General features: G+C 21.9%; 1 protein-coding gene across 6 annotated transcripts in view; it reads left to right on the top strand.

The window, feature by feature from the left end:
• The window catches only part of LOC122266590 (sphingomyelin phosphodiesterase 5), a 23,187-nt gene that overhangs the window by 1,933 nt on the left and 6,254 nt on the right, over positions 1–15,000 (top strand). For 5 of the 6 annotated variants that reach the window (XM_043036387.2, XM_043036386.2, XM_086552084.1 and 2 more), the window contains exons 3-9: positions 214–453; positions 604–724; positions 2,357–2,501; positions 3,909–4,021; positions 4,867–4,941; positions 5,254–5,407; positions 5,532–5,740. In XM_043036387.2, the coding sequence (XP_042892321.2) occupies positions 214–453; positions 604–724; positions 2,357–2,501; positions 3,909–4,021; positions 4,867–4,941; positions 5,254–5,407; positions 5,532–5,740 (1,057 nt within the window). The remainder of the gene's footprint in view (positions 1–213; positions 454–603; positions 725–2,356; positions 2,502–3,908; positions 4,022–4,866; positions 4,942–5,253; positions 5,408–5,531; positions 5,741–15,000) is intronic. The other variant, XM_043036389.2, reaches the window with a different exon arrangement.

The following is a 15,000-nucleotide window of genomic DNA, read 5'->3' as shown; positions in this document are numbered from 1 at the left end:
TTTTATTTTCTTTTCTTTTTTGTGAAATTTGGAAGTCATAGATTTTAAATAAATATATCTCCTTTATGATGTGATATCTGATATTATCTAATATATCTATTGATATATATATATATATATATATATATATATATATATATATATATTAAGAATATAGTTTTTGTGAACTTGCATTAATTATTTGAAATGTAAAACAGACACATTTCATCACAGGTATGCTGTTGCAGGACCAATACTGTTGTTGCTGACCATAGTTATGATACCACTTGCAGCCATTGGCTATGTCATATGGGTAGCACTGTGTGCCTTCTGTGTCAAGCAACCCTTTATATATGTGGATTCTGATGAACATCAGTCTTTGGATAACATTCAGAAATGTCCGTCGAGTTTTACCATATGCTCATCAAATGTAATTCTCATTCCTGAATTTCTTGTTCGGATCAACAATAATAGGTACAGTTTGTGTGATATTTCTTTTTGCTAAAGTGCACTATATTTACTATATTTGTGAAAATTTGGGTAGTTATAAATTATATTTGATATATGGGTTGGCTTTATGGTTTCCCTTCTTTTTTGTAATGAGAATATATTGATATTTTGTAGGAATGTGTACTGGCGTGCACAGGAGATACCCGCAAGGTTCATGCGTCACCAGACCCCGTCCCTGAATGTAATGAAAAATTTACGGGAACCTGTAAAGAGAGAGGACATTGTCCAGAGCTGGGTAAATGTAGTACCCATTTTGTATTGGTTTGTAGTTGATTGACAGTGTTATCCTAATTATGCTCTTATCCGTTTTTATAGATTTAAAGATTTATTACTAGACCTGTATGTTATTGAAGAAAGAGTATTATATAGTCTCTCACTCCTCACATTTTCAGTATCTAACTAATGATAAATGTATCTGCTAACTAGTCTGGTCAGAGGTATATTTTCATATCTGTAAAAAAGTGTATAAATAGGACTGTGGATTCCAACCTGGGAACCCCTTCTTGTCTGCAAAGAAGTATTCTTTCTCTGTTAGCTAAGTTCTAGTTTAAAGAAGCTCCTGCATTAAATGTAAGATTACTGCAACAGAAAAGTTCTCACAATTTTTTTTTTCTTCTAATATTGCCATTTATTTGATTCCAAATATAAAAAAGCCTAAAGGCTTTTAGAAGCCTTTAGGCTGTGGGAAAATAAATTTAACCCCTAAATTGAGCTGCTACTGTAGTTACAATTGAGTGGTGAGATCTAGTCAAGGATGCAAAACGCAAGCAAGTTATTTGGAAAGCTTTCTGGCTTGTCTTCATCCTATTTTTGTCTCTCTGTTCAGACAACGGATGTATGAAATCAATCTCTCCAAACTCTGGGCATTATTATGGGTATGGAGCAAGGATTGACTGCGGAATTGTGATCTTTAAGAGTGATGCATCATCTACATCATTTGCCCTCCCTTTACATACCCTGAAAATGCCATGGTGTTTACTAAGAAATATTCAACCGAGAATTCTACTTTCTTTTTATGAAGGATATATTCATAAGAAGAGCTTTCTGGTTTTAATTTTGAGTATTTAGGGATTTATTTGGTCTTATTTTATTTGGAAATGATGGGTCATTGTTACTATGATGCCAGATTTTAAAATTTTTGTCAAGTTTAGAATATTCAAGTCAGAAATATCAAGAAATCATACCTTTATTTTTATCAATTAATTTACTAACTTTATAAAAAAAAAAAAAAAGAATTTTCCAAATAAATGATTTTAAATCAGGGTTTTGATGCACAGATAGTCTATTTGCTTTTTCTACAAAATGAAACTAGACATCGACCAAAATACCTAAATCTATCTCCAGGAATCTTTTCCATGTAGTTCCATATTTTTTAAATTGTTAATTACAGTATAAAAGGGTGATACAGAGTCTTATTTCCTTTTTTTTTTGGCTCCAAGGTTCTATTATCAAAGTTAAAAATCCATACTCTACATCCTGAAAACCACTTTATTAATATGATCAAGTTTCTCATTCCAAAAAGAAAAAAAACTAATTAGGCAAAAATTACCAGTAATGGATCATAGGCACAGTAATATGAAAAATTCAAAACGTGTTTACTTTCAGAGTGCAGTTATTCCTCATAAGATGTGGTGCTGCATGAGAATGAATAGATATAAGCTTGTTTGCAAATTTGGCTTACCTTATTAACCCTATGACGACGGTGCGTCACACTCGTGTGACACAGCCAAACTCCCGATGCTGGGGCGTCATGCCAGTGTGACGATTACAATGCAATATTGCAATCGCCCGGCATAGGGGTCTTCGCGTAGTGAGTGCCCCGTCGGGAAAGGGTTAACAGTAGCAATGAACTATAAGTTTACAATAGCTTCCAGATATTGATGTGATCATGCTGCAGGAGGTATTTGAAAGATACCGAGGAAGACAGCTTTATGACAAGTTTTCTAAGAAGTATCCTTATTGCATATACAATGCAGGGAAGCATAGTCTGAAAAGTAATTTGTGTTTTATGGGTAAGTAAATGTATTTTAGCCTTAGACTTTTTTTTTAAGATATACTTAATATATCTATTTTTGTGTCACAGGACTGACAGTAAAAACTGAGAATGTTCTTACTAACAGTAAACATGAGATAATTAGTTTTTACATACTGGATTTACAACTTACTGGATTATACCTTTGAAATGATTTAAAGAAAATGCCAGTATTATATGCTGCTAAATGAAAGATTGGCCACAATTATTTTTTTAGCAGTGTTTTTGAATATGTACTTTCTGTGTCTTTATTATCTCTTTAAAACCTAGTTAATGTTAAATTGTGTCAATACACAGAAAAGTGTTCTTTTGCATCTAATAATTGTCTAGTTAGTTGAAACATCAAAATGTTATGCAAAACTCTCATGCTGTGTGGTTTACTTTTAATTTCTTTTGTAGTCCTCCTTTTTGCACAGAGAACTATGACTATTTCTTTTTTTTTAATAACAGCCAGTCATTGCATCAAATAGTAGTACATTAGACATTGTCTTCATTTCTACCTCTTATTTTAGTAGTAATACAGTTGATATTTATGCCTGCTTTTGCTAAATAAGTACATAGACTCAAGTATGAAATGCAAAAATGTAATTTTTGAGAGAGGAACAGCTTTAGCAGTCTGGTACTGTAGATTTTCAAACTAAGATGGCAATAGCTTATGTATCTGAGAGAGAAAATTAGTTTTTTTTTTTTTATTAGATTGCTATTTGCCACCAGTTTTATTGAGTGATTTTGAATGTATGAATTATTTTAGCCTAATAATATATTTGCAAAGAGATGATTATATTCAGATCTAAAGATGAAGGATTAATCTTTAGTTAGGGAAATGAATGAATAATGAAGTGTGGTATCAGAAATTCATGAGAATGGCCATTCATTTTAACCTTTAATACAAATAAAATCTACCATAAATCACTCTTTCATGAAAAAGGGAAAAAGTTATCAATGTTGATGGTATGACAAACAACAGGGTAAATTTAATGATTATCAAAAGTTAGCCTCTGTTGAAAAAGTTTACCAATTGATATCATTATTTATATGTTTTAAATGAAAATGAGAGAAAGTACTAATACATCACTTGAAAATCCAATACCAAGAATTAAAAAAAGCATGAACAGATTTCTTCTCTGTATTTTAATGATAAATGCAGTCATATCAGAAAATATGATCACATAATCTAATTAGTAAATTTAAAACCTGAGTTATCACCAGAGTTTCTTTTTGCTTCATTTGTGTATTGTGTTGTCTTGCTGATGAACCTCTTTTACTATTGATTTGTTTGACTACACGTTTCAAATTTACCCAGATGTAATTCGGATAGATGTATTCCTGTCCTGATCACCCCTTTGTTTTTTGTTTTTTTTCTATGGTCTCTTTCATGCGTCATCAGGAAGTGGGTTGTTTATTGCGTCTCGCTTCCCTATAATGGAAGCTTCTTTTCATCCCTTCTCCTACTCAACAAAATATGCTAAATATGTAGGGTATGGTGTACTTCTGGCTAAGGTGAGATGATTTTTTTTTTTGCTGGAGGAAAAGTTGTAGGTATTGAGGAAACTAATACACCAGATAGACTTTTAATTATAGAAATTTAAAAGATTTTAGAATGTAGGTGGAATTTATATTTTATTATTGAGCTAGAGGGACTTTTAATTTTTAGGAAATGTTATCCTGTTTTCTTAGACATTTGCATTTATTTCAGTTTCACTGTCTATATGCATGATAAAACATCTAGTGTCCTTATGATTTACAGGAACTTTTTCTAAAATTTACTAACAAAAGAAAGTCTTACCAGAGTTTAAGGCAACTGTGTTGAGTCTTTTATACTTTTTTTCTGTTTCTATGTGAATCTAGGGGGAAGGATGTAAAACATACTTGATATTACCTTAGTCTTTCATATATTCATTCTCCTCATGGTTACTAATTTAGTTTCAGTTTTCCACATGTTAAGTTTTCCTTCACATTACATCATATCCCAAATTATACTTTTGGTGATTTTGTGATATGGAATATTCAAATTCTAGCCCAAGGTAAAACAGTTTTTACCATTTTTGTTTACATCAGAAAAAACGAACATATTTTGCTTGACTACAAAGAGTAAATGCTTCAGATTCAGTATTTCCTTTTATGTGCATAATCTTTGTATAGAATTAGAAACTATTTTGTGTGAAGCTGTCTATCTTAAAAAAGTGGATTCATTTGTATCTTTAGTTTCAGATATGGTAGACAGCAATAGCATAATAGACAATACTTTTTCATAATGTAGTGATATAATGATAATAATGATAATGAAAATTCTTCTAAATGTGGCCAAAGTATTACTGAAATAACTGTCATTATCTTTTCTTTAGCTTTACCTGGGAATGAAAAGCCAAAAAGATGAGTCATTGAAAGCTGTTGGATATGTTGGTAATACTCACACTCAGGTAAGAATAAAGCTACCACCTCAAAGACTATATTTCTTATGTGAAGTATAATGTGTAAATAAAAACAAATCCTTTGGGTAGTTCTTAATAAATGGTATAGAATATGAATAGTAAGATTTTAAAGTTTCCCTTTTTTTTTTTTGCATCATTAATATTTCTCTATTGAAATGAAGTACCTACTTGTATCATATTACACAAAATTTTGTATCACAATATAACAAATATTCCGGATCATAGACTTGTTATATTTCCATAAAAAATAGTTTACCAAGTGAACAGTATCCCTTACAATGGTTCTCTTTCTCTTGCCAGGCATATCAAGGCAAAGACAAGGTGATTGTTCATCAGCTAGAAGAGGCTCGGAGGTGGATGAATCAATTTGTCAGTGAAACCCATAACCCACAAGAAGAAATACTGATGTTTGTTGTCTTTGGAGGAGATATAAACAGTGATAATATGTCACCAGGTATGGTATTTGTTATTTCTGTATATTTAATGTTTTTTTGTGTGAAATCTTCTCTATGATATATGCAAAAAATGGTGCCCATATGAAAACCCAAGAATGACACTTTTCTCTCCATCATATCTAGGAGATTCAGAAGTCCAAAACCTGCCTCTGTGGGAAGAATATGAAGACCCTTGTCGGGAGTCAGCTGGACGCGACAAGCCCTGGGCGATTGGCACTGAGCATCGGCAGAAGCTCCTTCACCACCCACTTGTACAGTATCCTGAGACCTTCAGGGACATTCTTCTGGATGACGTGCAGCGCAGATATTTCCTCTTGGATGCTGTTGTTAAGGCGAGATTTTGAGTTTGTTTCTAGAGTGCAGATATGATGTGTTTCATTGGATTATTTTTTGTGTGGCATTTTTTCTGGGTATTTCCTATTCATGTTTATATGTGCTTATATATTTGTGTTATATGTATGTTTGATTTTGTGCTTGAGCATTTGTTTTAATTTTTTCTGTATATACATGTTATATATAGTATATGTATGTTTGCGTTTATGTGTATATGTCTGTACATTGTATGTATATATGTACATGTGTGAATATGTGCATCCTCCCCCCCACACACACACACTTATACACACATATATACGTGCACATACACACGCACACGCACACGCACACGCACACGCACACTCACACGCGCACGCACACTCACACGCGCACGCACAAACACACTCACACACACACGCACACACACGCATTTATTTATAAATATATATATGTATATATATATATATATATATATATATATATATATACATATATATATATACATATATATATATACATATATATATATGTATATATATAAATATATATATGAAATGGGATATATATATATACATATATATTGGTATATAATTATTTATATATAATATATATATATATATATAATTATATATATAATATATATATATATATATATATAAAATATATATATATATTTAGTAAGTATATAACTATATATATATATGTACAGAAAAACCTATATACACATCGCTCACGCTCTACAACACGCACAACACCACGCACATGCACACCACACACAACACACACACACTGCACTCACACACACCCGCATGTTTATATTTATATATTATATATGTATATATATATATAATTATATATATATACATATATATATTTATAAATATTTATAAGTATATAATTATATATATGTACATATATAAATATATATACAGTATATATATATATATTATATATTATATATATAATAAATATATATAATATATAATATATAAATATATATAAATATTATATATTATATAATTTTATAATATATACTATATATATATATGTACAGAAACCTATATACACACGCTCACGCTCAACATGCACACTGCACACGCACAAGCATCGCACACCACACGCACAACGCTCAGCACACGCACAACGCACACGCAACGCAACGCACACCACCACGCACTACCACACGCAACACGCAAGCGACTCTCCCAACGCCACACGCACATTAATTGTTATATATATGATTATGATTTATATGATTATATTATATATAAATGAATTATATCTATAATTATATATATGTTATGTTCAGAAAACCTGTTGTTATAATAAAAATATAAATAATATAAAGTATATATATATAATATTTATTATAGATATATAGTATATTTATATATATATTTATATAAAAGGTTATATGAATATAAATTTATATGAATATCTGAATAGACATATATATATATTTATATGATATATATATAAGTTTTAGGATTTATATAGATATATATCAATAAATATATATCTAAAAATAATGATAATAAAAATATATATATATAAAAATAAATATAAAATTTTTATATCAATATAAAATAGTATATATATATTTTTTATAAATATATATATAGTAAAATATATTTTGTCTATATATATTATATATAAATTTATATAGTTATATATAAATATAGACTAAATCTAAATATAAATATAAAAAGATATAGATGAAATAATATATTTATCAATATATAATATATAAATAAATATATAAAATAACATATAATAACAATTATAAAATATATAATTATATGAGATAGATATATATATATACGTGTGATCTATATCAATATATATATACCAAAAAAAAAATATATTGGGGGCTAGTATGAATTTAAGATAAATATATATAAATAATATATATAAATATATATAATATAATATTGTTGTAATATATATATATAATATAATATTTATATCTATATATAATATTAGTAGTTAAAATGATATATATATAATATTATATAGATATATAAGATATAAATACATATATATATGATATATAGTTAAATATATATATGATATATAGTTATATATATTTTGATCTCTAAATAACTAATATATAGTATAAATAAAAAGCTTTATTTATAAATATATAAATATATATAGATATATTGATATTTTTTATATTAAAAATATATATATATATATATAACTATATATATATATATATATTATATATATATTTATATAAAAAAAATATATATACTATAAAATATATATAAATTAAAAATTTTATATATTAAAATAGATAAAAATACATATAAATAAAAATATAGATAGGGTTAATATAATATATATATATATATATACTATATAGTATAAAAAAAATATCAAAACGTAAAATATCTATATAATAAACTATAAAAATATTAAAAATAGAAACTTATTTAAATAAATATATTAGATAAACAAATCAAACTTCTCTAAATCACATATATATTGAACTATATATATACATATATATATATAACCTAATATATAAAATAATATATCAATATACAAGTATACAAATAAAAATCATATAAATATAAACAATATATATATACATATTTTATATATATCATACATATTATATATACATTAACATATAATACTATATAATATCTAATCAATATTCAATCCACTTCTCTCTACTACAAATAAACTAATCAAAAATATACATTATATAAATAACTCTCACCAATCTCATCTATAATATCTATTATATAACAGCACTCATACTCTATCTAAAAATCACCCCAGTTTATATATATATATATCTACAAATCTATATATATATATAACCTCACTACCACTGATAGCCTAAGATAGAAACTATAGATCTATAGATATATATCTCTCAATATCAATATAAATAAAATAAAATATAAAACTATATCAATATCTCACTACTAAAACATTATAAAACTAAACAATATATACTATCTCAAAACTATCAACTATCTCACTATATCAAAAAAAGACCTATCACTAACACTATAAAAACCAAATCTCACTCCCCTCCAACTAAAACACTTATAAAACAACACTATAAAGCCACTATCTAAAATACTAAAACTAAAACATATAAATCTAATATAACAGCTATAGAAGAATATACTCAATAAAATAAATATAAATAATAAATCACACTATATCTATCACCACTAACACAACAAACTCTCTATATCTATATATCATCGCAATCTAACCCAACTACTCAATCATCATAAATCACACTAAATAAAAAAAAAAATATCTCTCTCACACTCACCAACTAAAAACTTAAAACTAAAAATATAATCCAACACACACACATCTCACTAAAAAATACCTCTATACTCAATCATATCAACTATATAACAATATATATAAATCTCCTATAAATCTTATTATCAATCACACATCAATCTCACAAATCTAAAACTATATCTATCTAACACATCACCCACACTCTATCAATAACACTAAAAAAAATCTCTCTCTTTAACTCTATAATACTATCTAAATCTCCCAAAACCACAAAATATCACTATCTCTATTTCATCATATATCATCAATATAAAACTCTATCTATATAACACAAACAAAATCTAATCAACCTTAAATACACTAAATCATACGACCTCTATATACAATAACATAACTCTAACTATAAAAAATTATATAACACACTTACACAACTCACTCAATATCACAATATCTATCATCACATAACCCACACTCTGCAAAATCACTATCATATGTCTATCGTATATATAATATCTTTATCATACAAAACACACAATCTAATATATTCTATCAATGTCTAAATATATATAAATATATAAAAAATAAATTTATCCTATTATCCATCTATTAAAACTATTTATATATATAAAATATCTACTCTAAACACTTTCTCTCACCTATATAACTCAAACACACTATCACAATCAAACACACACACAATAAAAAAACTCTCTCCAGAGATCTCACACAAATAACTCTACAAAAACACATCTACAAAATCATAAACAAAATGTAAAAATAACACCCCCAGAGATCAATAACTCAAACAAACACACAAAACAATCACACAAATAACACTCAAAAAGACAAACAATATATAACACTATATTTAAATAAATATACAATAAAACACACTATAAAAAATGTCACACAGAATAAATTTATATATAAAAATAAATTTCTAAAAAAATAGCTAAAAATATATTATATAAAAAAAAATAAAAAAAAAAAAATCATATACAAATCTATATATATACAAATCAATCAATATCTATATATAAATACTAAATAAATATAAATAGATAATAAATAAATAAATATAAATATATCAACATCAAAATAACTATACATATAAATAATAATAAATATATATAAATACAATAATCAAATAAATATAACAAGTAAAGTCTCAAAAAAATAAAAATATAAAACTCAATCCAATAACTAACAATAATCACAAAACAAAAACAAAAAACGATTCTATATACAACAATAACGAATATATCTATAAATATCTAACTATATCAAATATATATAATATATCTAATATATCTATATAGCTACTATATTTTATTTATATTTATATAGTGATTAATAAAAACAACAAATAAATATATATATATATATATATAATATAAAAATATCATCATTTACTTATATTATACAAATAGATAAATATATTATACATATTATATATTAATATACTAAATCTCAATCAATATATATCTACATATATATAAATTTGAAAATAAATAATATATTATTATTTATTTTATATATAATATTTTATCTAAATATGTATATCTATATATATATATATATATATATATGATATAAATATATACTATATATAAATATTTAATTATATATATATATATATATATAATATAACATAAATATCTATATTTCAATATAAATAGTATTAAAATATGAATATAATATAATTTATAAATATATATATAAACATAAATAATAATAACTATATAATATACATATACAACTATATATATATATATAGCATAGATACTAATATATATAATGTATATATATATATCTCTATATGTATCAAACAGTATCTATAAATGAAAATCTATGAATATATATGTATGTATATGTAATTTATATCTATATATATGTATATAAAAAGGTATATATAATGTATATAGTATGTTTTATATAAAAAGTAAATATATGTATAATCTATATATAGATATATATATAGCTCTATATCTCATGTATAATACAGATAATCTCAAACATCTATATATATATAATTATATGAATATAAGATCATATAAAAAGACTATATATCTATAATATATAAATAAATATATACATATCGTAATATATATAAATATAGCATCAATATATATGAACTATATACATATAAATAATGTATATACCTAAATACAATACATATAATATAAATTTATATAAATATATTTAATAATAATCTATAAATAATATATATAGATATGAATATATTACATATATAAATATATCATATATATATATAAATATATCATATATAATACAGAATATACTATATTACATATATAAATGTACATACAAATATATATTCATATATATATTATATGATATATATAATATTTATATATATATATACATATATATATATATCCATATAAATATATATACATACATTTATAACCACATATATATATATATAATATGTTAATATATAATATAAAAATGATTATCAAACTCTATTCATATATAAATATTATACATCCTCTATAAATCCATATATATATTATCTACATACAATATATACATATATATATCTATATATATATAATTTATATATATATAAAAAATCTAAATATATATAACTATATATATATCCATATACATATACCATCCATAATAATATATACTCCATGGCATATCCATATACATACATATATCTATATACACAAATATATGTAACTATATATGATTATATATATTTATATGATTTATATATATAATATGATTTATATAGATATGATTAGTATTATTGTAAATCTGATTATAATATAATATGAATTCATAAATATATATATACTATATATATATATATATAAATATATAAAATATATATATATATATTTTATATAACAATCTATATAATATATATATATATATATATTAATAGATTATATATATATATATATATTAATATATATATATTTATATTCAGATACCTGTATATATATATATATATATATATATAATATATATATATTATATATTATAATATATTATATATATATATATATAATATAAGATATATATATCAATATATATATATAGATATATAAATATATATATATACTTATATATATATATAAAAATTATATATATAATATCTATATAAATATATATATATATATATATATAAATATATATATATATACATATAACCAAAATATATATATATATAAAATATATATATATATATGAATAAATATATAGCAATATATATATATAATTTATATATAATATAATATATATATCTATATAAATATATATATATATAAATATTATAAAGAATATATATATAAATATTTATATATATATATATATATATATAAAAAATATATAACTATATGAATATATATATATATAAATATATAAAAATGAATATATATCTATAATATATATATATAATATATATCTAAATATATATATATAAATCTATATATATATATATAATATACCTAAAAATAAATATAACATCTATATATAAAATATATAAAACTATATAAATATATATATATATATAAAATTTTTTATATAATATATCATACAATATATATATAGAATATATATATATATATATATATATATATTATATAAAAAATATATATAAATATCTATATACATATTATAATATATAATATATATATATAGATATAAAATATAATAATATATATATATATATATGTATATATATATTTATATATATTAATTATATAAATATATATATGTTATATACTATATTAAATAAATATATACATATATATATATATATAATATAATGTATATATGATTAAATTTATATATATATATTTATATCTATATAATATATATATATATATAAATAAATAATATATATAATAAAATGAATTATTTATATATATAATATATATTACATATAAATAAACAAATGCGGAGATATATATATATATAAAAATTAATAATATTATATATATAAATATATATATAAGATAAAAATATATATATATAAATATATATATATATAAAAATATCTACTCTAAATATAAATCTATATAAATAAAGATATGCCGAATGACTATATATACAAAATATATAAATATATATATCCATAAACTATAAAACTCTAACTAAATAATACTAAATATAAATAACTAAAAATATAACATATATAAATAAATATCACTAAATCTATCCATTATCACTGAATCAAAAATAATATCAATAAATCTCTATACTCTATCTCTAAAACATCTATTTGTAAAATATATTTATTTCTATTTATATATTTAATTTATAAACTAGAAATATCACTATATCAATAACTATATAAAATAAATATATATAAATATTATAAATATAACTATTATATTATTATTCTAAAAGAATCAAAAAAACTATAACTATATAAATAAATATAATATTATAAATATATAACTATTTATAAATCTATATATATCAAAAATATATAGAATAACTATCTATAATAATCTCATTATAAATTAAAATAACAAAAAAAATCTCCACATAACTCACTATAACATATCACTTAATCACAATCACAAAATATATTTATATTTATATAATAACTCAATCTATTATATATAAAATAAATCGATATATATTATATTATAAATATGTAAATATAAATAAATTTATAACAATATAAATATAAAGCAAAAACTAAAAACATAAATCGAAATTATGTAAAATAAACAATAACAATATAACTAATACTATATTGTATATATAACAATCAAACTCATGTCAATCAAAGATATCTAAATATTATAATATATGTATATATAAATGTATATATATATTATATATATATGTATATATATGTATATGTATGAATCTAAAAGTCTATAACTGTCAAAAACTGTATAAATATATATTCCAAAACAAATAATGACAAATGTATATACATATAATATAACTATAACACTAAAACTTTAAATGCCTAACTGTCAATATCCACTATGACCCATGCAACACACACTATCACACTCACTCAACACCACAAATCTACATATATATACATACATATGTATCCATACATATATAAACATCCATATATATACATCCATACATATATATATATATATATCTATAGATATATACATACATATATATATATAAATATAATATATATATAAATATATATATATAAATAAATCAATACATAAATATAATACATAAACTACAACATAAATATATATATCTAAAAATATACTATATATAAAAATATATATCTACATAAAATACTACATAAATAAATCATCTATATCTACATACATACTATATATCTCTACCTCCATACAAATAATATCTATTATCTATACATATATATACTTAAATACATATACATATATATCTAAATATAAATATCTAAATCATATATATATATCTACATAAAAATATCTTCAAATTTATCTATACATATATATACAAATATTAACATCTACATATACATCTACCTCCATCTCTATCTAATAATATTTAAATATATCTATAAATACTATATATATATATATAAATATAATATATCAATCAATACATGCAAATACATAAACAAATCATATTCCAAAATCCCCACCACTCTCACACAGCCCACGCACACGCACACGCACAACACGCACACACACACACAACACAATACACTTACACATAATATTATATATTATAGATTATATATATATATGATTATATATATAAATAGGATTTATATTATATATGATGATATATATAATATGATTTAATATATATATGATTATATAATATATATATAATATATTTATATGATTATCTTTATATATATATATATATATAGTTAAGATGATATAATATAAAATTGGAATTTAAATTATCTATAGGATTATATATAATTATATATATGTTATGTTAGAAACCTGTGGATATATATAACATAATATTAATATATATATATTAGATTTATAATATTAAGTTTATATATATATATATGATATATATA

This window comes from Penaeus japonicus, unplaced genomic scaffold (genome assembly GCF_977035675.1).
Source record: "Penaeus japonicus unplaced genomic scaffold, GWHDUDI00000001_assembly GWHDUDI00000026, whole genome shotgun sequence".
Classification (NCBI taxonomy): Eukaryota; Metazoa; Arthropoda; class Malacostraca; order Decapoda; family Penaeidae; genus Penaeus; species Penaeus japonicus.
Note: the sequence above shows the minus strand (reverse complement) of the source record. Positions and strands in the feature narration are given on the sequence as shown.